This window comes from Saccostrea echinata, unplaced genomic scaffold (genome assembly GCF_033153115.1).
Source record: "Saccostrea echinata isolate AGI-Se365-2 ecotype Australia unplaced genomic scaffold, CSIRO_AGI_Sech_v1 ptg000014l, whole genome shotgun sequence".
NCBI lineage: Eukaryota > Metazoa > Mollusca > Bivalvia > Ostreida > Ostreidae > Saccostrea > Saccostrea echinata.
The window spans coordinates 820,693-848,283 of NW_026889763.1; the positions used below are offsets into that span (position 1 = coordinate 820,693).

The 27,591-nt window shown below is 32.1% G+C and overlaps 1 protein-coding gene and 1 pseudogene across 1 annotated transcript; both read right to left on the reverse strand.

Moving 5' to 3' along the window:
• Positions 1-1,312: 1,312 nt before the first annotated feature.
• LOC133186955 (uncharacterized) lies at positions 1,313-8,901 on the reverse strand. Its single transcript, XM_061322338.1, has 7 exons — positions 8,871-8,901; positions 8,353-8,551; positions 7,742-7,998; positions 4,518-4,731; positions 2,257-2,471; positions 1,720-1,824; positions 1,313-1,488 (listed from the first exon to the last, which is right to left on the reverse strand). The coding sequence occupies exons 1-7, from the start codon at positions 8,899-8,901 to the stop codon at positions 1,313-1,315; spliced, it is 1,197 nt and encodes a 398-aa protein (XP_061178322.1).
• Positions 8,902-16,090: 7,189 nt separating this feature from the next.
• Positions 16,091-26,981, reverse strand: LOC133186956 (uncharacterized; annotated as a pseudogene).
• Between the last annotated feature and the right edge of the window lie 610 nt (positions 26,982-27,591).

The following is a 27,591-nucleotide window of genomic DNA, read 5'->3' on the forward strand; positions in this document are numbered from 1 at the left end:
TATAATAATTATTATTATTATTACCTTATATCGACCATCACAACTGTTCACCACTGTATTTTCTACAACGCCTTTTCTTGACTATTTTAATTTTTGTGCTAATGTTATTGATCTCCAATACTTTGAAAAGCCATATATTAAGCAGACCCCAAAATTTTCATCCTACTTTATTCTTCAACTGAAGCTCAAAAGAATAATTTATGTATCGTAGCCTTTTTTTAATCCTTGACTCAATGCAGAGAAGAGCAATTAATCAATGGCTTAGCAAGTCTCTGCGAATTCTTAAATATTATATCAAGAAGTCTACAGAGAAAAATGGCAATTTGTATATGATAAGCCATTTGTTATAGTGTGCCTTGAGTGGTGATTGCAGGGTCTAGGTAAAGCTGAGACGGAAAAATATTCAAATTTTTCCTTTGGTTTTAATGAGTTCTATACCACAATAGTCAAATTGAACTCTGAGGAAATGGTTCATGTCATATGGTGAAATTAAGCTGATATCTGCTAAACATATATTGAATTTCAGGTAATATTTCTTTTAGGAAAGTGGTAAGTAGGTATGGTTTATCTAAGGGAATTAACTACCAGGTATTCGTGCCTGTAATTTAAGGACATTTATAAAATATATCGGATGTATTAAAAATAAACCTACACAATGCTCACACTAGACAAAAAATCTTATTTTGATCCAAGAATGATTCCCGTTTAAGTAAAATGAACATTTAAGCATGTGTAGAACATCAAAATAAATAAAATAGTGATTATAAAAAAATCATTTTGTTTATAAGGAAAACATGAAAATGTTGTTCCTATCAGGAATTGTACTTTGTATTAACGCAACCAACTCAGGCAAGTAGTAGTATCGTTTTTGACAAAAAAAAATTATTTGACAACTTACCTGAAAATAGTCTTTTGACAAATTTTTTTTGTGGTAAATTCCAGAACTCCAAAATCCTACATGTATTTCGTTATGGTAGGGTGGAGGAAGAGGAGGGGGTTCCAACTTTTTTTCATAACCAGATATTATCAAATATATTACCATATTACAATGATTTAACGATCCTGCACAAAAAGTGGGGGACCAGACTTTCATTGAACGTTTTCAACAGTACAACAGTAAAAAGTTATGTTCAGATAAAAGGGGGGGGGGCATCCCCTTCTTCTACGTGCCTGCAACAAGACAATAAAATAAAATTATTGAAAAAATGAATACGTTTTTTTAAATATGTACAGATCCATAACTCTTTCCAAGGAATCACATAAATTCATCTTTATCCTTACTGAATAGCACACTGATTTTGCTCCATGCAGTTTATTTCATAGTTTCAATTTTTGTTGTCTTTTGTTTGGAGGAGAGCTTCCCCTTTCGTTGACAGTCCAACAAGATAATGAAAACAAATACAGATACAAGCACAGCAATACCAACGGCCCCCATACTCACAGCTACAGGACGATCCTCATACACACTTATCTTTGTCAGCTTAAACGCTGAAAATAAAATTTTGAAATAAATACCTGTATTTAAAATACAAGATAAAAAACAAGATAATTAATCAAACCAATTTGGTATGGAACTATTTTTGTGACTTTTGTATACGGAACTATTTGTGATCGTTCCGAAAATGAAGAAATGAAATTGGTTAAATGATATTCTTTAAATTTATACATCATATGAAAAAAAATATTTATCTTTTAATCAAATAAAAATGAAATATTCACCATTAGTGTTTTGTGGGTTTACATGTAGTTCCTTTTTGATTTCCTCTACCGACGTTGTGGTAGCATTACTTCGTGTTGTGGGATTCATAGTATCGATAACAAATCCTTCACAAAATGAGACAACACACAATTTACTAAGCTTTGTGGACTTTAAGAATGATAAATATCGGTTGTAGTCAAAATGTTTGCCTGTGATTATTGAATTACAAAATTTCAATCTGACTAAAGCTAGGTCTCTATTTACGCTATCGCAAAGAGGCTCTATGCAATAGCGTAAATAGAGGTCTAGCTTTAGTCAGATTAAAAAAATTTTACAAACCACTTATAGCCATTTTGTTACTGGTTAGAACGTTTTGATGACCTACTGATGCTATAAAATGTATTTCAAGTCGCAATACTTCCTTAGTGTTTGTTATTGTGTTAGTTTTTTTCCATCCTGTGCCTCTTTAACACTGTTATAAAACGTCAGATGTTCCCACGCATATAAAATATAAAATTTTCAGCTTTGGTATTGTACCTAGAAATATTTATACTCACCCTCCTTATAACAGAGAGCTCCAGAGACCCTAGATGGGTCTGTGTAACTACATGGTCCCCAGGTCTGATTTCCACCCGTCGTGGTCAGAAAACACAAATCCCCTGAGGGAGCGGTAATGGTTGTAGTAGCCTCCATAGGATCACCATTCCAGTTCATAGGGGTACCTTTAATGTTATGAGAACCAAGCCACAGCCCCGTATTTATATCTGTTGAGCTGATGTTTGCAAAGGCATAAAATTAGCTATGACCCTTTTCAAAAAAACTCCAAAACAATCAACATTCATCGAGCATTTCTATTTTGAGGTTCATAATGGCAGTTCGTGTCTTTACATATAATTGTGATCACCTTTGTTATTGTTCAACTTATTATCATAAATGAAGGTTACGGTAGCCTAGTGGTTGGGTGTTCGCTTCGTGATCGGGAGGCCGGGGTTCGATTCTCGTTCGTCGTGCCTCGTCAAACCTAAAACGTAAACATAGGCAGTGACTGCCCTTTCGCCAAGCGTCCGGCGAAAGAAGTGAAGTCGCGGGTCTTTCGGATGAAACCTTAACAACCGAAGTCCCTTGTCACAGAAGGCGTTGGTAAGATACAAAAGATACATTGCTCAATGGCCCTAAGTACCGAGGATAGGTCTAAATTTGAAGCCCTTACCTTTTTCTTTATAAGTGAAAAATTCTCGAATGGGACGTTAAATGATATAATTTATGCTATCATAAGACAGTAATACATGTACACGCGCTTGAGTGTTTGCCTCTAAATGTACACTAGTTCTCTGTACCTGAATAGCGAAGAAGCCACAGAAGTCATTCTATAATAAACGTAAAATGTGTATACATTTATCAAATTAAGCAAATAAAATAGACAGATAAGCATATGACCATGGGTGTCTAAAATAATAAATTCATAAACGGTCTGAAATTAAAGATTTTAATGAAGTTAATTCTGATTTTAAAAGAGGGAGATGCGGAAAAATGTTGTTTTTTCCGTTATGAAAATAAATAGGAAAAAAATATCGGCCGAAATTAGATCTTGAAACGTCAATTTTCTACCTAAATGTGCTAGGATTGATCTTTATTGCAATTCAATGAAACTTTAATTAATTTCTTTTCATAAGCATAAGTGAACTATTTTATATGTAGAGTGTTCGATATGTTTTCTCTTAAGCGTATGAATTAGATATGCAATTTAATATATGAGTAAAATGTCTTGGGTATTTAGAGTTCATACTTAGCTAAAAAATACAATGTCTGAAGAAAATCAGCGCATTGAATTTTTTAACTGTTATTTTGATATTATATTTTTTATATTTTTTATTACATTTCATATCGTTGTAGAATGTTAAGTTTTCACGAAGATGATAAGTGCTGTCCTTCATCTACAATTCATATTTTCAAAGGATGATATTGATTTCAGAATTATATACTGTAAGTAAAATTAATGGATATCTTAAGAATTGTACATTAAATCTTAAATATAGATCAATATTTCTTTATCAGAATCTGTTGCGGAAGTCTTTATACATGTATATAAAATCTAAAATTGTACATTATAGAATGAAAAAACAAAACAAAAACAAAACCAAGCAAAACAATCAAACAAACAAACAAAAACAAACAAAGAAATATTTTGTGTAGGGCTGAGTATATAACTCATAACTAATAAATGTTTTGTTTATTTTGAATTTAGTTGTTTTCAATTATGGTTCAGAAAAAAAAATGTTTTATTTTCGGATGAACAGAGTGAAGGAGAAAATAAGAATATTTTTTCTTCAGCACAATTATATTCTGTAGGTTCGGTAAATGTAGTTATAGGGTACAAATGTTTCCCTACCAAAGATTTGCAAACAAATAGACAGATGATGATAATAAGGAAACTAACAACAAGCCTGGAATATGGTTAGTACATTAAAATTCAAGCTTTTAAATCTCTCTATTTTAATACTTCGAACATTTTATTCACGATCTGATTTGGAATTCAAATATTTTTAAAGAAGAAAATATCTTTAAAAGAAATTTGAATTAAGTAACATTAATAACATGAACTTTGAGAATGCATTGAATTAGTCAATATATGGACTTTTTTTTAAAAAGAGACACAGCGTCTTAAAGCACCATTACAGACTCATTTAATTTACCAAGAAGATTCATTTGGAATAAATAAAGAATCTTGTTTATCAAGATTTTTGTTATTTAAAAAAACACATATTTTTTTCTTTTCTAGAAGTTGATCACTCACAAATTCCGAGGATAAAATACTCACTTGGCAACAGAACTGAGAAGATTCGTGATGAAGGAAAACTGATCATCATCTATGACAGGGGCTAGCTGTCCACCCTCACACCGACACTTGTCCATGGCGTCCAGTACGGTCCAAGTGGTCTGATGATTGGACGTTTTGGACGTCAGCCAATAGCAGTGTTGTCTGTATTTCTTGTCGGCTGTAGAGTTCCAAAATAAACAACGACTAGTCCAATCTGGAAAATCATATGTTTCCTCAAAACCCTATCAAATCTTAAAGACGATTTACTTGAATTCGTGTATATCTAATCCTGGATTTTTGAGGATTTTGGTTCAAGCAGGTGAAGCTGTATTTACTTTTTATTCCTTCTGATAAGAAAAAATCACCCATTATTGTGATAGGATATCATATTATCATATTTCATTGAAGAATCAATGTCAAATTCTGGCGAGTTGGCTATGTCACTTATGTCATTTGATATAAAGAAAAAACAGTGTGACATCTGAATACGCTGGCCAAGTATTTCTGATCCGTTGCTCTTCAGAAGTTGGCCTAAATTTACCCCTATTAATGTGTTCAAAACCTTGATTTTTCGATGAACAGCAAATTATGAGACTCGAGAAATTTTCAGTAACTATGGCGAGACTTTTGTGAAGTATATCGAGGAAATAGAGCTGCACTGAATGGCAAATGGAGATATGTTAAACTACATTTGTTTTCACGATTTTCAATAACAGTGGATTAAATATCTCTCTTTCTCTCTCTCTCCCTCCCTCTCTCTCTCTCTCTCTCTCTCTCTGGATTACTTACTCAAAAAATAATCAATCAGTAATCAGGTTTCAGTGTTATTTATTACATTTATTAGTTAAAAGAAACAGAATATAGCAATGTTCGGCTTGACAACATGGCCATTTAATGAATGATAAAATTGTTTGTGAGCTTTTCCTTCCCATGAACATAGTCATGAAACAAATGGTCATGAAACAATTAGAACAGACACAAGCAAAGATAGCTTTGGAGCATACATGCCAAGTGGACAAAATATTCCAAAAGAGTCCATAAACAATCAACCTTTCAGAACAAATTCGAATATTGCTAGAAACATACACCGAAGTCTGTGAGGTTTGGAGTGGATCAGAAACATACACCGAAGTCTGTGAGGTGTGGAGTGGATCAAAAACATATACCGAAGTCTGTGTGGTGTGGAGTGGATCAGAAACACACACCGAAGTCTGTAAGGTTTGGAGTGGATCAGAAACATACACCGAAGTCTGTGAGGAGTGGAGTGGATCAGAAACATATACCGAAGTCCGTGATGTTTGGAGTCGATCAGAAACATATACCAAAGTCCGTGAGGTTTGGAGTCGATCAGAAACATACACCGAAGTCTGTGAGGTTTGGAGTGGATCATATACTCACCGAAGTCTGTGAGGTTTGTAGTGGAACAGAAACTCACCGAAGTCTGTGAGGTTTTGAGTGGATCAGAAACATATACCGAAGTCTGTGAGGTGTGAAGTGGATCAGAAACTCACCGAAGTCTGTATGGTTTAGAGTGGATCAGAAACATAAACCGAAGTCAGTGAGGTGTGGAATGGATCAGAAACATACACAGAAGTCTATAAGGTGTGGAGTGGCTCTTAAACATACACCGAAGTCTTTGAGGTGTGGAGTGGATCAGAAACATACACCGTAGTCTGTGAGGTGTGAAGTGCATCAGAAGCATACACCGAAGTCTGTGAGGTGTGAAGTGGATCGGAAACTCACCGAAATCTGTGAGGTTTGGAGTAGATCAGAAACTTATCGAAGTCTGTGAGGTTTGGAGTGGATTAGAAACATACACCGAAGTCTGTGAGGTTTGAAGTTGATCAGAAACATACATCGAAGTCTGTGAGGTTTGGAATGAATCAGAAACATACACCAAAGTCTGTGAGGTGTGGAGTGGATCAGAAACATACACCGAAATCTGTGAGGTTTAGAGTGGATCAGAAACTCTAGGCTACCGAAGATATGAATGAGTGTCAACTATACCATAATTGTGATATACTGAGAAGAATATGATTTTATCAAGGAAACCAGTTATTAAACAACCATATATACTAATGTGTCGTTATTTTTGTAGAACATTGAAAAAAGAATTCACTGCAATTGTGTTCGCTGATATGGTTTATCATTGTCTTTTTGGAGGTGAAATTTCAGTGAAATCAATAATACATATTGTTAGAGTTCATTTAAAAATAAAACTTGTCCATGAACTTTTAAATTGAGAATTATATGGTCTCAGAGCGGGGGAATGTCCTCGTCTTGTAATCCCCCATTCTTTGTGTAATGTCCTTTTTTTTATAAAGACACTTTTCATAATATATGTAGATAATTTCAAATATTTTTATCTCATTTGAGCCGAAGATTCAAGTTTTCTCAAACTATGTCCCTCAGAGATAGGATGGGGCCTCTAAGGGCGATCAAAGACTTACACAGGAATACATAGCAACAATCTTTAAAAATCTGCTTAAGAACAGTAAAGACGTGATCAGTCATATTACATGTAATATGGAATCATCCTCAGGTAAATAAATGTAGATTAGAGTTTATTCAAAACTTGAACTGTACGGGTAGGCTGGAGCAAAAATCTGGGGGACAACGTTTAACATTAGAATATAAAGGAGAAATCTTTCTCCAGAAACAGCAAAGCCATGATTAGTCGTATTTACTGTATACAGAACCATCCTCAAGTAGTGTAAATTCAATTTTGTTCAAATCATGACCGCGAAGGTAGAGTGGGGGCACAATAGGCAATCAAAGTTTTACATGGAAGTATAAGGTAGAAATCTTTAAAATTCTTCTCAAAAACAGCAAAGCCATGATCAATCATATTTATATGGAAGCATCCTCAGGTAATATAGATTAAAGTTTGCTCAAATCTTTAACCCGGGGGTAGGATGGGTCACAATGAAGAACCAGAGTTATACATAGGAATATATAGGGTAAATCTTTAATAATCTTCTCAAGAAAAGCAAGCTGACGAAGAAAAGAAGGGCCATAGTTACTCAGGTGAGCACTGTGGCCCATCGGCCTCTTCTCTTGATTCTATCGCACCTTTAATCTTTCAAGTTCAGATACAAAGAGTTGATTAAATGTAGCTAATATTTACAATAGTAATGTATAGGCGATTTCAGGTTCAAAATTATTTTTTACTGAGAATACTTATTATACAGGAGAGAGCAAGGATCTTAAAAATACAAACATACCTTCCTTGTAACACAACATATCCGTCGTTTTGTAGTCATTGAGACACGATACGTCGCTTGTTCGATTTTCGACATATACTCCCGAAAGAGATTTTGAATTAATTACAGCGCAGTTTTGAGTGGTGCCTCCATTAGGTTGATCATAAGGATAATTTGTCATCGTAAATAAAAATTCATTTCCGGGGATACTACTGCTATCAAAGTTTACCCAGGTGTCCTCTTTTACAATGTCCATTGTTCCTATAAATGTGTCAACCCTGAAAATTAATACATTCTACAGAAAATACTGATTTGTTTGAAATAAAATTTTTATCATATATGATGAAACATTAATTGCCCTTACAAATAAATGATGTACTTTTGCACTAAATGGGGAAAAAATCGACAGACATGTGCGTTCATTCAAGTGCACACAATGAAATGTCATGTTCATTTGCTTTTCAATTTAAAAGCAAAACATTTACAATTATGATGAAAAAGGATAGATATAAATTAGATATAAATATTATTTTCATGAAATAAACTCATGGAAATAATCAATCACATACACAAACAAGAATATTTTCAAAAACAAATTCAAGGATAACGAAAAGGGGGAACAACAGATTTACGCTGTAGGTGGTCGGAGCTCAAGGAGGTAATTATACTGGTAACTGTCGATATAGGGCGCCAAACGGCCTCCACTTAGAGCGCAAAACTCGTCTGCTTCAAATGCCGTCACTGAAAGGGAACGGTCGAACCAGTAACAATGTTTCCGATATTTTCCATCAAGGGATGAAATCCATTCTAAGCAGGAAAAACAGGAGGTTCCTGCATAAAAAAAATCATTGCATAAATCACTATAAAATTTTCCAACGATTAAAACTGAATATGTATATTTTCCAAATGTTTAACATTAAAAATGTAAACTTCAGCTTTAACTGTTTTCCATCAATCATTGAAAACTTATCAATAAACAAGATATAGTTCTTTCTGACAATCAGTTCACTGCCATCAATGTATTGGCAAAATATTTTCCAGTTAATATTTTTAAACTTTGGGGGGGGGGGTCCTTTTCCTGAATTTTACCTAAACGTTTTATTCTTTAAAGTAAGTGAAAAAATGTAAATATAAGTAATACATGTTTTACTTTTGCTGTACTTGAGAAGGATAACCGACATGACTTCTAATGTATTTTTTATTTCATCAAAATAATCACTGTTACTTAATTATACATTACCTTTTTTAAATTTTGAAATAAAAATATTTTTTGAATTTGAAAATGGATAAATCATCTCTCATTGAATGTATATGTATCTGTAAACTGTTTTAAACTGCAGCTTGTTTGACCAAAAGACACTTACCTAATCAAACAAAGAAGCGAGTGCTGTGCATCAAGTATAATAGAGTAACAATCTTTCATATCATTCCAAGACAATATTAAAGACTCATTTCTTTGCAAAAGATGCTTAATTATTTTGTTGGATATATAGCCTTATTCTTAGCCACAGTATACGACATCAACTCTGACATCAAATGTCATTGTATAACAATAATTTCCAAACAGAATTTTAATGATAAATCATAAATAAGAAACTCGCCTTTTAGCCGCTAGATGTCGTATCCACATCACTTTTTAATTTTACATTTCCAAATTTTGTAACATTTTGCACGTTTGATGATGGATAGTAGGATGAAAGAGGAATGCATGAACAACGAAATAGCATCATTCAAGATATAAAAAAAAATGTACCAAAACAAGATATGATGACACGTATTGGTGACATAAAGTAGATACATGATCTTATGTCCGCTATCCAAAAGGGATCCAATGTAAACAAATCAGTGATTTTCCTCCTCTGTTTTACGATACCGTGACTATTGTAGGTTATTTATTTTACGTACGTACTCAAAAAAAGCGAAATGACTCGTAGACGGCAAATTGTGAGAACATGGATTAGCAACTACATAGTTGATCAGTTGATTTTATTTGTATTTCGGCAATATAGAAATAAAAGCGAGTAATTTTATTTTGCGACTGGAACTTCTCGCGAATTTGCGCGATGAAACATATAATTTTTTCATATTGAACATATTGTAAATGTATGCTAGAATAATTCATGAATAAATAATTAAAATTCCCTGAAGCCTGTTGTTTTTTTTTTATATTCGGGATGGTCCATTTAGCAACCAACTGTGCAGAAAAATTGAATGTTTGATAGAAAGAAAACTTTTGTTATTGAAAAGTATTATGTCTTGAAATACTCATTTATATCCATGTTTCTGCATTACAATAAAAAACATGGAAATATCATTCCGTTACAATAAGTGCGTGGCAACGAATTCATATGAATTACATACAACGTCATACATTGCAAAAGTAAAACTTGAAGGTAATTCATTCATCACATTTTAAGGAATTTATATATCACTATATGAATACGTAAATAATGAAAATTAATCTAATTTAAAAAATCTCTCATGTCCACAAAAAGGACACATATTATACTTGAGAGGGTTTTAAATTTCTTACCTTTCATTATAGTTAAAACAGTGATAAATATTTTTATATATTGCTCCATCTGTTTAATGAACTTTGAAATTATTGTCTTTTTTGTATCTGATTCTGAAGGGCCAAGTCTTTTTATATCATAGGATAATACTACATTTTCAACATTTAAAAGAAAGTAGTCCACTGAAAAAAATGTGTTATAAAGATCATACAGCAGGGGGCAGCAAACAAGTCTTTAACAGAGGGACTTGTAAAACTGGAAATAAAATGGAAATCATTTCAAACATCTTTGAATAAGTTACATGGCACTTACTTAATTAAACAATACTTTTCCTATCTGCAGGAAAAAACAAGCCCTGCTTGCGTTTCATTCTTTTGCAGATCCAAATAAATATTTAAAGATTCAAAATAAATATTTGGATATGTTCCCCCTTGATACAAGTTATCATTTAAATTATGCTTATGCTTACATAGTATGCAGAACTAGATCGGAAAATCCATGCAATGTTTGTCTTGAAAAGGAAGTGTAACAGTATTTTCAGTCATTTGTCCTGTAGAGGTTACTGTTAAATAGAGAATGTAAAATACTCATCATGATTTAATCTTTACATAAAATATAGTTGCCACGATTTCCTTTTACAATTGCAGTTAATAGAAAACAATTGCATTGTTTTACACGTTACATATATCGTTTGCACTGCATGGTTTATCGAATACATTGTCGTTACACGGTTAATCTATTACGAAGAACTTTTACAACACTTATCTGCCCTTCATGGCCTATGACATATACATGTACGAAGGCCTTTCAACTAATTTATCAATGTGCACCAATGGTGAAGAAGGTTTAACAGATTTATACAATGTATGTACCTGATATTCTCAAAATAGTGTTTAATATAGACGTATACTTAATTAAATCATTTAAAATGAAACATCATTAATTAACTTGTACGATGTTGTGTTAGAAAAGAGGTAATTCAAATGCAAAATATGATTAACACATTCCTGACGTATGAGATAGAGCACTAGTAAAGGAATGGGGAAATTTTGTGTGCTTCTTCCATTCTCATTCTGTTATTGATGAAACAAGGATATTGTCTTCACTCCACCTGGAATTACAATATCAGTGATCGATATCTAAAAAAACCATACAAGCAATGCATTTGTAAACAACTTGCCATAAAATAATGATGACCGAAAATTCCAGAGGTGAGATCAGGTGCCTAGGAGGAGAAAGCATCCCTATCTATTTTTTCAGTATGTTAAATATGCGAGGGAACATGTGATGTTCTCTGAAAGCGTAGAAAAGGGCACAGAATAATTAAAACCTCATTTGTACCACAACAAACGTTTAATAATATATTTTATAATATTAGTAGGTAGTTAAAACGTTCTCAACAATCAACTTTTTTATGCGTGGTCGGTATAGAGCTCATTTAAACGTTATCTAGTGTCATTTGACTGTATACAACATTTATCATTACTAAATTTGTGTTGTTTCATTTGAGAAGGATTTGTTATCAATTCTTTAAGTCCTATAACATCACATAATGCCATAACAATATCTGCAGAGGATATAAAAAAGAACTGCATGTTAACCCAAGGAACAAAAGGGTGAACTCATTTCATTTATTATTTGCATAAATGATACAAAAATATCTTTTAATGACTAGTATGTAATGTAAAATATAAATCAATTTGATCAATTTCATTTCCTTTTTCGCAAACAAAACTAACAATTCTGTCAATAAACAAAAAAAAATATAATTGGAAAAATTTTCACATTTACTTTATTTGATTTGTCTTAATAATGAAATTATAAATATGTATTTCTAAATTCTATTTTTAGCCATAGCGTTTTAAGCTGTCAAAGATAAGTGTATATATAAAGATCGTCCTGTAGCCGTGAGTCTAGGAGTCGTTGGTATTGATGTACTTAACAAGTGTGTTGCAGTTCTTTTGTTAATTTCCTTAAAGATGTAACAGATAAAAAGAAGAATTTTAAATAACACAAAACGATGCTATTTTTTTCTGATACAACAGTATTATACACTGTAAAAGTAATAAGACATAATGCTATTATTTAGTTAAGTAACGATGTCATTTAAAATAAAGTATTGTTTTAAATAATTTAATTTTTACATAAATGTACCTATTTCGCTTCATTTTTGTTCTGTTACATAGTGGCTCAGATTTGACTTGAAACAAATAAATTGAATTGACTCAGCGCAATGTCTTGGATGTAGCATCAGCAGGGCGATTATGGGACACGGTTTTATTTATTGAAAAATATTTTCGAACGTTGTCTACAGTACATCTTTCAAAATGCCGTGCGAGGTGCATTGGCAATTGTTGCTTTTTATCGTTCTAAGCTTACTCATACAATATGGCGACAGTAACACACACATGTAAAAATGTATTTAAAAAAAAAAGTCCAGCAACAGGTCGCTAGTCGGTTGCTATGTAGGAAAAAACTATGCATGCAATAAACATAAAATGTGCAGTGTTTTTTTATAACAAGCTGGACATACCCGCCGTATAAATAAAGTCATCTATGTAGCTGTATCTATATTTAGAGATAATTCTTCATGCATCTTGGGTATTGAAATGTTCTTCTCGATGTTGGGAATAATCGCGAGTTTCTGCAACTCCCTCTTTCGAACTTTTTTCCTGAACACTGCGTAGCAGTTTTTAATTCAATCATATGTTTATCAGATCATATGAAAACATTCTTACCTTGTTTAGGTCACCTGAGTCGCTAAGTGACCGACCTATTGTTATTTGTTTTTGTCTGTCGTCGTGTGTCGTGTATCTGTCGTAAACTTTAGAACATTTTCAGCTTCTTCTCAGAAACCACTGGACCAATTTCAACCAATTTTGGCATACAACATCTATTGGTAAAGGAGAACAAAAATTATGAATTTCATGGTCCTCGCCACCTGAGTCATGATCGAGGGTGGGGCTAAAACAATCAAATTAATGCAATCTTTAAATATCTTCTCCTTTAATCCTGGATATCAAGCAGTCAAACTTTTAGCATGATGATAACAAGCATTGAGTCCTATACCAAAATTGTGAAATTCATGGCCCCAGATTCAGGGGTTCTGGAGTGAGGGTGGGGCTCTATTGATCATATAGTGAAAATCTTCTCTCTCCCTTATACAAAGCAGATAAACTATTTGCATGTTTATGATGATTAAGGGTCCCTCTTCCAAAATTGTGAAATTTGTGGCCCCAGGGTGAGGGGTTCTGCAATGGGGGGAGGCTTTATAGATTATATAGTAAAAGTGTATTATTTCTTTGAAAATGTTCTCTTCTCCTGGGTATAAATACACAAACAAAATGCATAGTTATGATGAACAAGGGTGCTTCTACCAAAATCGTGAATGTCATATCCCCAGGGTCAGAGGCTCTGGTGTTAGGGCGGGGCTCTATTAATTATAGAGTGAAAGTGCATTGTTTCTTTGTAAATCTTCTCCTCAGCTCCTTGGTACTTAGCAGATAAACTAATCCATGATTATGCATCTTTCAAAACTGTGAATTTCATTGCCCCTGGTTGAGGGTTTCTATCAAATAATTAGACTGTATAGCATATCTTATAGCGGTTTTATCTTTCTTACCTTTCAGTCAAGCGAAAACAATGAAAAATATTTTCATATACTGCTCCATGTTTCACGTGTTTTGAAATAATGTATTTTTCTGTTTCTCACGGACTTGGTTTTAAATCCTATGATATCCGTTATTCTCTCTCAAGTAAACACTCAAATAAAAAGTAGTCCACTGAAAATACACACATGGAGAAGTGTTCTATTGATCCTACAGCAGGGAGCAGCAACATTCACAGCTTTGACAAAAAGACTGCCTCGCAAATTTTTCTTTCATTTAAAAATTATTTTAGACGCCACGAGAAATTTTTTTTTATTATTTGTACGTGGTGGGATATTGTACAGTGTATCTTGCAAAGTAAATTGTTTCGATATGGAAGGTCTTTATTTGTTAAAATAAGGGATATTAATTTCAATTGTTAAAGTTTTGAATCCAATTAGCCATGAAGTTTAAATTAAAAACATTCTAAAAATTTCTATGAATCATTCATTTTTTAATGGCCTTTAAAAGAACTTAGCTATTTCACCAGCCTTACTTTCAAATGATACACTTATAAATCATTATTTTAGGGAACATGGATATTATTCATAGACTTTAAAGATAGATTTTACAGACTTATCAAATACTCGAAAAAGTTACTCAGAAAATAAAAAAAACTGTAAACAAAAAGTTTCTGGACGGAAATGACAGCCCGTTCTTACGACCAACAAGTAAGTAGAAAGCTGTTTTAGTTTACAATGGTTTACAGTAATGTTCAAACTTTTCAAAGGTTCATTCCCATATAATCTAATATGAAATCTGAAAAATTATCCATTCTCATTATGATCCCCTACTCTTTAACTAGAACAAACCAAACACAAACGAAACTGGAAATTGATGATACATTCATTTCACCAGTAGTCGACTTAATATCCTATAGAAAAAAGATAGGTTAATCAGTAAAATATTGTCTCTCTCTGTAGAAAACAATTTTTAAGGCAGTATTTTACCAATTTAATTATCTATATTCTGTGCAAGCCTCTGCATAGTTTAAATGTTAATTTTTATCAAACAGAATATCCAACTACTTATTATGAATACTAGTATTTTGGTATTTATCTGGAACTACATAATGGATGAAACGCAAGCAATGGTTTTCGTCTGGCAGGGTGAGATATTTTTATGACTCCTTTTTTCTTATACAGTTTGTAATTCTGCAAGCACAATGTTATACCTAACTGGGGATGTTTGAAATGAACGTCGGTGTCACAGTCAAAAATTAACATATTTGATCAACCAACATTTAAATCCACCCACTTGTCTTTGGTCATAAATGAACCATCCGTCTTCCATCACTAGTGATTTGCCACTAGTTTTTCTATGATGCCTTGTCTTGAGTGCAGATGTTATTGATTTTCAATAGTTTTAAAAGCCACATATATTTAGTATAGTCCAAAAATGTTCATCTTACTTTATGCTTAAGCTAAAACTCAAAAGAATAATTCCTATATTGTAACCTTTTTTAATCGTCGACTTATTGCATAGAAGAGCAACTAATTTTAAAATGGTTTAGTGTCTCTGCGAATTCTTAAATATCATTTCAAGAAGCCTACAGAGAAAACCGCAATTTGTATATGATAAGCCATTTGTTATAATGTTCCTTGAGTAGTCATTCAAGGGTTTTGGTAAAGGTTATTTTTGCTGATACAGAAAAAAGTATTCAAATTCCTTCTTTGATTTTAATGAGTTCTATACCATAATAGTCAAACTGAACTCTGGGGAAATGGTTTTTGTCCCATGGTGGAATTAAGCTGATATCTGTTAAAATGTATTGAATTTCAGGTAAACTATATTTCTTTTAGGGAAGCGGCAAGTGGGTATGATATATTTAGGCAAATTTGCTGCCAGTTATTTGTGCCTGCAGTTTAAGGACATTTATAAATTACATCAGATGTTCATATCACTATCACAAGATTTGTCTAGCAGCTGAAGTTTGTTTAAAATAAATATACACAATGCTTACTCCAGACAAAAAATTTTAAATGATTCCCGTTTATGTAAATGGACATGTACTGGTGATCAAAATAAGTTTTTAAAAAGTTATTTTATGTAATCTGCTTACGTTTTTAATGAAAACATGAAAATGATGTACTTATCAGGAATTCTACTTTGTTTTAACTCAATTACCAGGACAATGAAACAAAAATTACAAAAAAAGTTTTTAATATGTACAGATCCATAACCCTTTCCAAGGAATCATGAATTTATCCTTATCCTTCATGAATAGCACAACGATTTTGCTTCATGCAGTTTATTTTTGAAGTCCTTCGTTTGGAAGAGAGCTTCACCTTTCGTTGACAGTCCAACAGGATGATGAAAACAAATACAGATACAATTACAGTAATACCAAGGACCCCCAGACTCACAGCTACTGGACGATCCTCGTATACACTTATCTTTGACCTCTTAAACGCTGAAAATAAAATTTTGAAATACATACTAGTATTTAAAATCTCAATTTAAAAAAAAGATCATTTTCAAATGAATTAAGTTTTTAAAGGAACACTTCGTTATAAATGGGGCGCCGCCCTATATGACCGGGATTGGTTTTCGTCTTTATAAAAAGCATTTCGATTTCTGTTCCGGTCATAGACTTTAGGCTACATACATGTACTGATTCGATTTTTATAAATTATATTTTATTTCAGTATGTGGAGATAGGAGGAACCGTCGTATACACATTAACTATGTAGTATGCTATTGTCAACGCATTGTGAGTTTGTTATCTCGAAAAGTTTTTCTTTTTTTAATATTTTTCTTTACTTTTCATTGTACATAATGGTAATGCCTATAGTCTTAATTCTTTTCTTTGATGTGTGTTTAATTTACAATACATTTCCGTGGATATAATAAAAACATGCCATTAATGTATACAGATTATATCAATGAAATCCAAGGGAGTGCAGATACTGATATGTAGTCCTACGGTTTCTAAACATGAGATATGAAATTAGAACATTGACTCATTACATGTTTCTAAATATAATTCAGCTCAGATAATACAAGCAATATGTATACTTTCCAGCGCAATAATCCAGACAAGTACTCGTAGTACAGATGGATTAAAAGCAATACAATACACTGAATTGATTAATTTCTAAGTTATATATACAATAGAAATCCATTGCAGCTCAGTGCAGGCGAGAATACCTGTTTCGTGTAACACAGAGTGAATAATTCTTTTCCTCGAAGAAAGTGTGCAATACTGAGGTATAGTTTCGCTTGAATGAGTTAAAGTTACAATGGGATTTACGATTTGCATTCTCTTTAGTGTCTTTTATATCAAGAATGAACATTTGTTTTTGTTATGAATTTCGACCCTAGATCATGTGTGCTTCTAAAAAGTCCTATCTTAAATTATTCCTTACATCATTACTTTTCAAAATATCATAATTCTATTTAGGGGCAGACCTAATTTAATCAATTATAATGATATGAATTCACCATTGGTGTTTTGTGGGTCTGCATGGAGTTCTTCTTTAATTCCCTCGACAGATATTGCGGTAGCATTACTTGGTATTGTAGAAGTGTTAGTGTCGGCAATGAATCCTTCAAAAAGGAAATGAAATAAAATTAAGTAAGCTTTGTAGACTCTATGAATGATAAATACATGTATTGCATTTGGTCAAAATTAATGATTGAATTACAAATATTTTACAAACCATGGATAAACAATAAGGGTGAATTTAAAAAAAAAAATGACCAAACGCATATTTATCAACTCACACTAAAAATACAGGCAATGAAAATAGATTTCTATGTCTCAGAATATGTCTTAGATAGTGTCTAAATACCTGCCAAATATCTCGTTGATATCTCAATTAACAAAAAAATGCCCAAAAATGATGCTAAAATTGTCAGGAGTGCAACACCTTTTTGTGACATTTTGAAATTTCAATATTTTTTGGAGATCTGTGAAATAAATAATAATGGTTTGTGTTGAAAATAAAGACTTTCCTGATAATATTCAAAGTATTGAGCTTTAAATGTGGACTGTAGTAACTTCTGTTTAATCAAGTTGTGGTCATAGCTGATGTTTAAAAAAAAATGTTATACCATGTCAGGAGTGCAACAGAAAAAATGTAGTGTGGCAAGAAAACATCAATTGTAAAATTCTGAAAGAAAATTAAGACAGAAAAGAATTTTCAAAGTGTAAAACAATAACTGATACACATTTTAAAACTTAAAAATGTTATATAAATCACAAGCAGCATTAATGAGAGTCAAGTTTATGTGCATACCCAATAATGTCAGGAGTGCAACATTTGATTTTTTGCTCCCAAGCATGAAAAAACTATTATCATTATATGATTTTCTGATTTATTATTTTGGAAAATAAAGACACAAAGAACATTTTTACCAAATAGATTTATCAATTACAGGGTCTGTCTATGCTTCAGGTCTATATTTCTATGGTCAGGAGTGCAACGCATTTTTTTACCGATTCAAGTTGTGTGACAAAAACACTTCTATTCATACTTAGAGATATTCATTAATTAATAATAATCTTTTTGTATAATTTAATACTAAATTATTAACAGTTTTGTTATTAAAATCCTTCCTTTTTCAATTTATTCAATTCAGATGTGTTTTTATCTTTTTGTGATTTTTTATTGAACGTTAAAAATAAACACAGTAAAAAAACTGTCATAAAATTCAAGCAATTCCTCCTTAACTTCACTGAAACAACAGAACAAGTTCTTGTGTAATTTTCACTTCACAATTCTACTTTAAAGGCCTCAGTGCTTTTGGTCAGGAGTGCAACAAATATGTTAGAATTATAAATCATCCAATAAGAATAAAAATAAAGAAAAAATGATGAGTAGAATTTTTCTGGTGGGTTACTGTGTTTGTCTTCTAAAGGAAAATATGCTATAAAATATATTTTATCTTCTAAATATACATTTAAGCTAGTTTTTTGGCATTAATTGGGAATAATTCCAGATAAAATGCGAATTTTAAATACTTTCATCTGTTTTAATTATGAAGTATTGGACTATAAATATTGCACAATTTCTTTACCACTTGATGTTGCCAACACTTTATGAATTTTTGTGTTCTATGGTTTTATTTGTAAATTTTACTGCAGTCAGGAGTGCAACTAAACTGCTTTGTAATTACCAGTGCTTTTTAACTATCTTTCCTAAAAAAAATAAGTTGAAAAAAAAATGTTTGATACTAGTTGATGTTCAAAACACTATGTCTATTAACAAATTACAGAAATTTTACAGTCAATTCAGGGAATAGTTTTCATCATTTCACATTTATTTTTAAATACAATTTATATATATTACACTTTGCAAATAATCATGTTTTAAGGTCTTCAAAATATGAAAAACCTGTCGTAAATGATGAAAAATATCAAAACAACAAATTGATTTACAAAGTAAGAATGAGTTATTGTGTGTTGTAATTTTTAAAACAATGTTAAATAAAATACATATCAGATGTCAGGAGTGCAACACAATAATGTAAAATAGGGTCACTTCAAAATAGTATTTTTTGTAAGAGAACTTGTATACAAAAAACTGGCTTAGATTTAAAGAATTGACTTGAACGGACAAAACAGTGAATTTTTGGGGAATTATATTGCTTCATATTTTTTCATATTTAAACTTTTCAAACCAGAATTGGAAAAAATAATGTAAAATAACAATAAAAAAAGCCAATTTTTTTTGTCATTTATACAAGAAAAGATACTCAACCAAGGTCTAGATTTAATCATTTATACCCCTTTTACCATTTTGAAGCATAAAAAACTATAATTTTTTGTGATTATATATTTTAGAAAAGTCTTTTAAGGTGTAATGATATTTTCTTTTCACAAAAGAAATTTTACTAATAAAAATTCGGAAACTTTTTAATCCAATTGTCTGTTCTATTGCCACTTCAGGATTTAAACTAGAATGCATGCGCAATATGATGATACAAGTGAAAAATATGTTATAAGTAGTTAAATTTTTCCAAATAATTTCAGTTTGGTGGTCATTTTTTTTAATTCACCCATAAGTGAGAACGTTTTGACTTCCTACTAATGCTAGAGTTTCCAAGGATCGCATGTGTCGCCTGCTATAGCAACATAAAAGACATAAATAAGAATAAATAGTGGTAATCTATTTTTTAATATTATACTAGCATTATAGTTTAAGCATTATAGCATTATAGTTTAAGCAAAGATAAAAAAAAATCACGGATAGTGAGACAGTGATAAATGATATTTATCATAAAAGTTACAATCAATACAAATTTAAGTTAAATTGAATATTCAAATTGAATTTATTAAAAATAATCATCCCTTCATACGAGCCATTCATACGAGTTTATTTCAACAATCCCCAAGATTCACGAGCCCAAGTCGGTATCGGTCTACCGATCCTGAACTAACGGAACAACGGGAACATCACACAATCTTATCTGTCAACTCGAGAAAATTTTATTAGAATTTTTTTTATTAATACAAGTTTGATTCAACAATTCCTGAGATTTGCGATCAAAAAACGGTATACCGATCCTATTTTATTTTTTAAAGAACTGAATTGGCCTTTTCTGTCTAGTCGAGAAAAACTAAGGTTTTTTTTTTTTTTTTTTTTTTTTTTTTTTTTTTTTGTTTTGCTGACAGAAGAGGTCGAGGTATGTTCCGATTGCTAATATAATGCATTTTAATTTCAGTTTGGTTAATGTTAATAATACAATGGTAATGAAAGAAAAATGCTAGTAAACAATGCCATACTTCTGAAATTAATAAGACATAACAACGGTTAAGAGTATTTTTGAAAATATAGACCAAAGGTCAAGCTCAGGTGGACTGTGTCTGATATTTTTTAACATGTCTTATAACAAGCAGTGCACTTGCCAAATAAGCACAAACTTACCTCTAAAAAGTCAAAGAAGGTATTTCGGCTCTCTTTGTATTTTCAAAGTAGGTCTTAGGTCAAGTTCAAAATCATGAGGTCGGTAGCCCTGGTATTTAACAAAAACAATTCTTCCAAGCAATACATCAGCCAAATAACAATCCCTATCTTTAACTGTTCTCAAGATATAAAGTGTGACAGACGGACAGACAAACAGACGTGTTCGCCGGGAACAGTGATCCCTAAGTGCCTCTCTGCTCTGCAGGCGACACAATAATGTATTTAAAGTGGCAATGTTTCCCTAATAGTTTGTTATGGTGCGTATGATCCTGTCCTTTTTGTGTCGCCTGCTGAGCAGAGCGACACTTAGGGATCACTTTACCCGCCGTCTGTTTGTCTGTCTGTCTGTCTGTCCATCTGTCACACCCTATATACAGAAAACTGTAAGAGGTATGGATTTGATATTTTGCACATCTATTGCTTGGCGCTTTGGCTTTTGTAAAATACCATGGTTACCGATCTCGTGACCCATGATCTTGACCTTTGACCTATTTTTCAAAATAGTTCACTGTGTCGATATACAGCATATTTTTAACATTTAAGAGGTAAGTCCATGCTATTTAGTAGTGTGTACTGTTTGACATAAAACATTATCAAAAACACCAGCGTTACAGTCCATTTGACCGTGACCTTTGACCTACGTTGCAAATATTCTCCGGATAGTTGATTAAACCTGTGCCTTTTGAATTTTGAGAGGCATTTTTTATAATAACTATTTATATCACATGTTTATGAGCTTATGACACTGTACTTTGAAACTGTATGCTTTACAGTCACCAAAAAAATACTATGAAATTACATCGGGATCGGTATTCCTAAAGGATTGTTGTAGACGGACAATTTCCCTATAGACATACTTAAACCTCCTTTGGAGGATTGTTGAATTAAACACGTATAAATTAGATAAAAATTAATTCATTATTCATTTTAGATTTCAGGGTTGGGGAATCAAAATTGCATTGTCAGATTTTATATGACAAATGCTATTCTATCGGTTTTACTATCCGTGAATGTTTTTTTTCTTTGCAGGCAAATGCCTGAATTATAATTGTAGTTGCAAATAAACAGCTGACCATCTTTAGATTTAATTTAACCTTAATGGTGCTATAAAGCAGGTGACACATAAGATCCTTGAAACACTCTAGTTTAATAATTCCATAAAACATTAGATGTTCCTTCGCTGATAAAACATATACATTATCTGTTTTAGTATCGTACCAACTAGAAATATTTGAACTCACCCTCTTTAAAACATAGAGCACCAGAGACCGTAGATGGGTCTGTGTAGCTACACTGTCTCCAGCTCTGGATTTCGTCTGTTGATGTCAGAAAACACACCTCTCCTGAGGGAGCAGCAGTGGTTGTAGTAGCCGCCATAGGATCACCATTCCAGTTAACAGGGGTACCTTTGATGTTATGGAGACCAAGCCACAACTCTGTGTTTATACCTGTTGTGCTGTGGTGTTTGTGAAAGTTTACAAAATAGCTATGATCCTGATAAGAGAAAACTTAGCAAAACATTCTTCTTAGGGAAATTATTTTAATTTAATATTATTTTATATCAGTGTTTGATTAAGAGGTTCATAGACACAAATCTCATCTTGTGATCACCTTTTGTATTGTACATCTTATCATAAATGTCTTGAGACAGATTTTATATGACTTGAAATTAATTTTAACCTCTTAAATTTCATTTTATTTTGAACTTTAAAGTTATATCATTCAAAATTAAATAAAAATATACTATTATATACTAGAAATCTGAATTTAAGCTATGGATATTTTTCATCTCCAATTCCATATTAAAACTTTTGGTCACAAGTAAGAAAACTATTTGTTAAGTTTTGGTATCAGGAACACAGATTAAAAAATATAGATACTAGGATTAATGTTTATTACAATTATCAATGCAATTTAACGTAACTTTAACAATATTGTATCTTTAGCGACATATTTTCTGCAGAACCAGTAAATGTAGTTGTCGGTTACTAATGTTTAGCTACCAGGAACCGGTTGCACAAACTATAGTAAATCAACTTCAGTGCCGTCACTAAAAGTTAAATTTTTAACAAGTTACGTAATTGTCAGTTAGATTTTTGTTGTTCGAAAGTCAATAAAAGTTAGCTAACTCAGATTTAATTGATGTCTTATAGTTAACTCTTTGTTAAAATCGCTCTGCATATGCATTTCCCATACCTATGGTGAAACAAAAATGAATAAATACTGACGTTATAATTAATGTGACGTATTTCATAAGTGTTAATTTGTGTATTTTTAAAAATATTTTAATTTTTGAAAAAAATGTATAATTAAAGATAGTCACTTCAAATACGAATTTTTACATTGAAAGATATTCATTATATATGCAATAAAGAATACGTGTATCAGAATATGTGCATGTAGTTTTCTAGTTTTGTCCTGTTCTGGCACGAAGCATCGATTTTTGGGAGGGGACATTTTTTTTAAAAATTTAAAAAGGTATAATTATAATGTTTCAAAAAGTGGTGGAGGGATAGCCCCCTTCTCTTTTTACGTGCCTAAAGTTTGTTGAATTTATAACTACTTTTCTGTAAATGATCTGAGGCTATATACTTTTATAGAATTATGATATTTTTGATAAAACATGATGACATGTCATGTATGTGTAATCGGATAACAAAAGTGCATGCATTTCCAGCCATATTGATTGACTTCGTTTTGTTGCTCTTAGCAGATAATTTATATATATATATATATATATATATATATATATATATATATATATATATATATATATATATATATATATATATATATATATATATATATATATATATATATATATATATATATATATATATATATATATATAAAGTTTATAATTTATATATTGAAATATTTATTGATATATTTATTTGAAATGACACAGTGTCTTAAAACAACCATTACGGAATCCGTTTTATTTATCAAATAGATTCATTGGGAATAAATCCAGATTCCTGTTTATCGAGAAGATTTTTATTATTTATTTTCAGAAAAAGTATTTCCTTTTCTAGACGTTGATCCCACACAAATTCTAAGGATAAAATACTCACTTGGCAACAGAACTGAGAAGGTTTATTATAAAGGAGTACTGATCATCATCTATGACAGGAACTAGCTGTCCACCCTCACAGCGACACTTGTCCATGGCGTCCACCACGGTCCATGTGGTCTCAGAGGGATCTTTAGATGTTAGCCAGTAGCAGTGTCGTCTGTATTTCTGGTCGGCTGCAGAGTTCCAGGATAAACAGAGACTTGTCCAATCTGGAAAATTATGTTATTTCAAAACACCATGATACCTGAAACACAATTTGTTTTAATTCATATATTTAGGGATTCCTGAAGATTTTAAGGACCCTCTATACACTAAAGGAAAAGATTTTTTGGACATTGAGAAAATTAAAGTGTGTAAAGGTGTAAATGTTGAGCTTATCTATTACATGTTCAACATAGGGTACCTTGCATTTACCCCCAGGAAAAATGTTCAAAGACAATGAAGTACTGATGAACAAAAATCGCTGTTGTTTACTTAAATGGGCAAAATACCAGCAAATTAAAGTGTTCAATCTATTCATCTTGGCCTATTAAAATATTATAAATGCTTTATTTGATCACAAATTTAGAAATAAACTGTACACGTCAATTTATTTTATTCTAGATCAAAGGGCAGATTACTCAATCTGCATAAAAATACCACAAAATCAGAACTCTTTAGTGTACAGTGTATAGAGGGCTCTTAAATCAGCTACGAAGTTGTATTCACTTTTTATTGCTTTATGATATCCATGATAGAAAAAAAATCACCCATTATTGTGATAGAAAAATAGTCACCAGAGATTTCATTGAAACTTAATACTTTATTACTTAATACTGGCATAGAGAACACATTGTGACATCTGAATATGCTAGCAAAATATTTCTGATCAGCTCGCTCCACTCTTCACAAAGGTGGTCTATATTTATACCCCTACTAATGTGTTCTGAACCTTAATTTTTCGATGTACAGCAAATAATGCTCGAGAAGTCTCAGTAACTATTGCGAGACTACAATGAGACTTCTCCGAAACTCATTGGATCAGGTAAATTACACTCAGAAGTATTACGAGGAAGTAGTGCTTTACGGAAGGCAAATGGAGATATGTTAAAATATGTTTAAGTTTTCACCACTTTCAATATTAGTAGATCAATTATATCCAGATCTCCTTCTGGAATACTTATTCATAAATCGTTAATCAGTAATCAGGTTTTCAGAATTTTTTTATTACATTTGTTTGTTAAAAGAAACAGGCTATAGCAATGTTCTGTTTGACGACATGACTATTTATTGAACATAGTCATGAAACATATAGAACGGAAATATTTGCAAAGAGAGCTTTGAAGCACACTTGCTAAGTGAACGAATGATATCAATAAGTCCATAACCAATCACACCTTTCGAAATAAATTCGAATATTGAGAGAAACATATACCGAAGTTTGTGAGGTGCGGAGTGAATCAGAGAATCTTATTTACCGAAAATGATATCTTCACTATATGAATGTCAGCTACACGATAAGTGTGTTTTACATAACACAATATGATCAAATTTAGAGAAAGCTAAATGTAGCTCATATAATTTACAATAATAATGCAAGTGATTTCAGGTTCAGCATTTTCACTATGATCTATATTGGCATAATACGACCTACTTTTCATGCACAAAGGAGATCAAGAATCTTAAGAATACATACTTACCTTCTTTGTAACACAACATATCCGTTGTTCTGAGGCCATTACATGATATGTCCTGTGTTAGATGATCGAAATAATTTGGTCCCAATGGCGATGTTTTTGAGTTTATTATAGCACAATTCTGAGTGGTACCACCATTGGGTTGAGCTATAGGATTAATTTGTCATAGTAAATAAAAATTCGTTTCCAGGAATACTACTGCCATCAAAATTTACCCAGGCGTTCTCTTTCACAACGTCCATTGTTCCTATATATGTGTCATCTCTGAAAATCATATCTATTAATTAATCATAAGAAAAAAGTTTATACCATATATGATGTAAAACAAATTGCCTTTAATTACATGTAAAAGTATACCAGCAATACAGGACTGAGTTTAAAAAAAATTCATGTACATGCATTCAAGTGCACAAGTTGAAATTCTTCACATGCATGTTGCAGTTGTACTTAATCTAATAGTGAGGACATTTACAATAATGATAAAAAGGACAATTTTTGTGCCCCCATAATCGAAGATTCAGGGGTATGTAGTTTTTGCCCTGTCTGTCCGTCCGTCCGTCTGTCTGTCTGTCTAGCTGTTTGTCTGTTTGTAAGCAATATCTTTGACATTGTCCATAACTTTTGATTGGTTGGAGCTATGGCTTTCATATTTCACATGTGGTGCTAGGGTTTTCAAATCTATATTCATCCTATCAAGACCTTTCCATGGATGTAAGTATTTTTGACTTTTTGACCTTGACCTTATAGTTTGACCCATTTTTAAAAAACTTTAACATTGGCCATAACTTTTGAACAGTTAAAATAAGGGCTTTCAAATTTCACAGGTATTTTCCTTGTGACAAGACCTCTCTTTGGATACCAACAATTTTGGCCTTTTGACATTGACCTTGGAGTTTGACCTACTTTTGAAAACTTTAACCTTCGCCATAATTTTTGAAAAGTTGGTGCTAGAACTTTTATATTTTGCATATATATTTCTTATTACAAGGTCTTTCCCTGCGTACTATTAATTTTGACCCTTGACCTTAGCCTTGGAGTTTGACGCACTTTTGAATGGTTGGTGCTTGGGCGTTCATATTTACCAGGTATGTACATTGACACAAGACTTTTCTTTGGGTAAAATTTTTTTTTGATCTCTTGAACTTGGAGGTTAAAGTGCATATGAGAAACTTTAACCTTTGTCATAAGCTGCCATACGGGGGCATCAGTGTTTCACAAACGCATTTTCTTTTTTATTGTTTTCGATGAACCATATACACAAACGGGGGTGTTTTCACAAAAAAAAAATTCAAGGAAAAGAAAAGAGAACAATTGGGAAGTTGATTTACGATGTGGGTGGTCGCAGCTGAAGGATAAAATTGTACTGGTAGCTGTCGATATATGGAGCCAAACGGCCGCCATTCAGAGCGCAATGCTCGTCTGCTTCAAATGCTGTCATTGAAGAGGAGGAACGCTCGAACCAGTAACAATGTTTCCGATATTTTCCAATATTCTGAACTTCAGTTATAACTGGATTCCATCAATCTTTGAAAACTTAATATCAATAAACAAACTTTTTCAAATTTTACAATACGTATGTTTTCTAAATTTTGACAAATTATCTCTCATTTAATGTATCTTTAAACTTTTTTTAAATTGACTTTATTTCACGCAAAGTACACTAAGGCACGATAAAGAACACTCACTGCTTAATTGCCCTTAGTGCCGAGTTTAGGTCTTACTTTGAAGCCCTTCATCAGCATACGGTGCGTCTCTATATTAGTGCAATTTTACATCATAAATGGCAAAAAATATGACGTTAGATGCATAAACACTATTCGTTAGATATTGTCAAAATCTGATACATTGGGCGATAATGCGGCGCATCAAATAATGAAGCAGTGCTGTGTTGAGAAGGGTACGACTCCTGTCGATAAGAGAAAAGAGATGGAAACGATCGAACGGCACAAACACATGTCTCGGACACTGGTTTATTCCTGGCAAAAGAGGTGAAGGGATGGCTGGACTGGTTATCTGATGGAAGACTGATTGATTGATTGATTGAATCT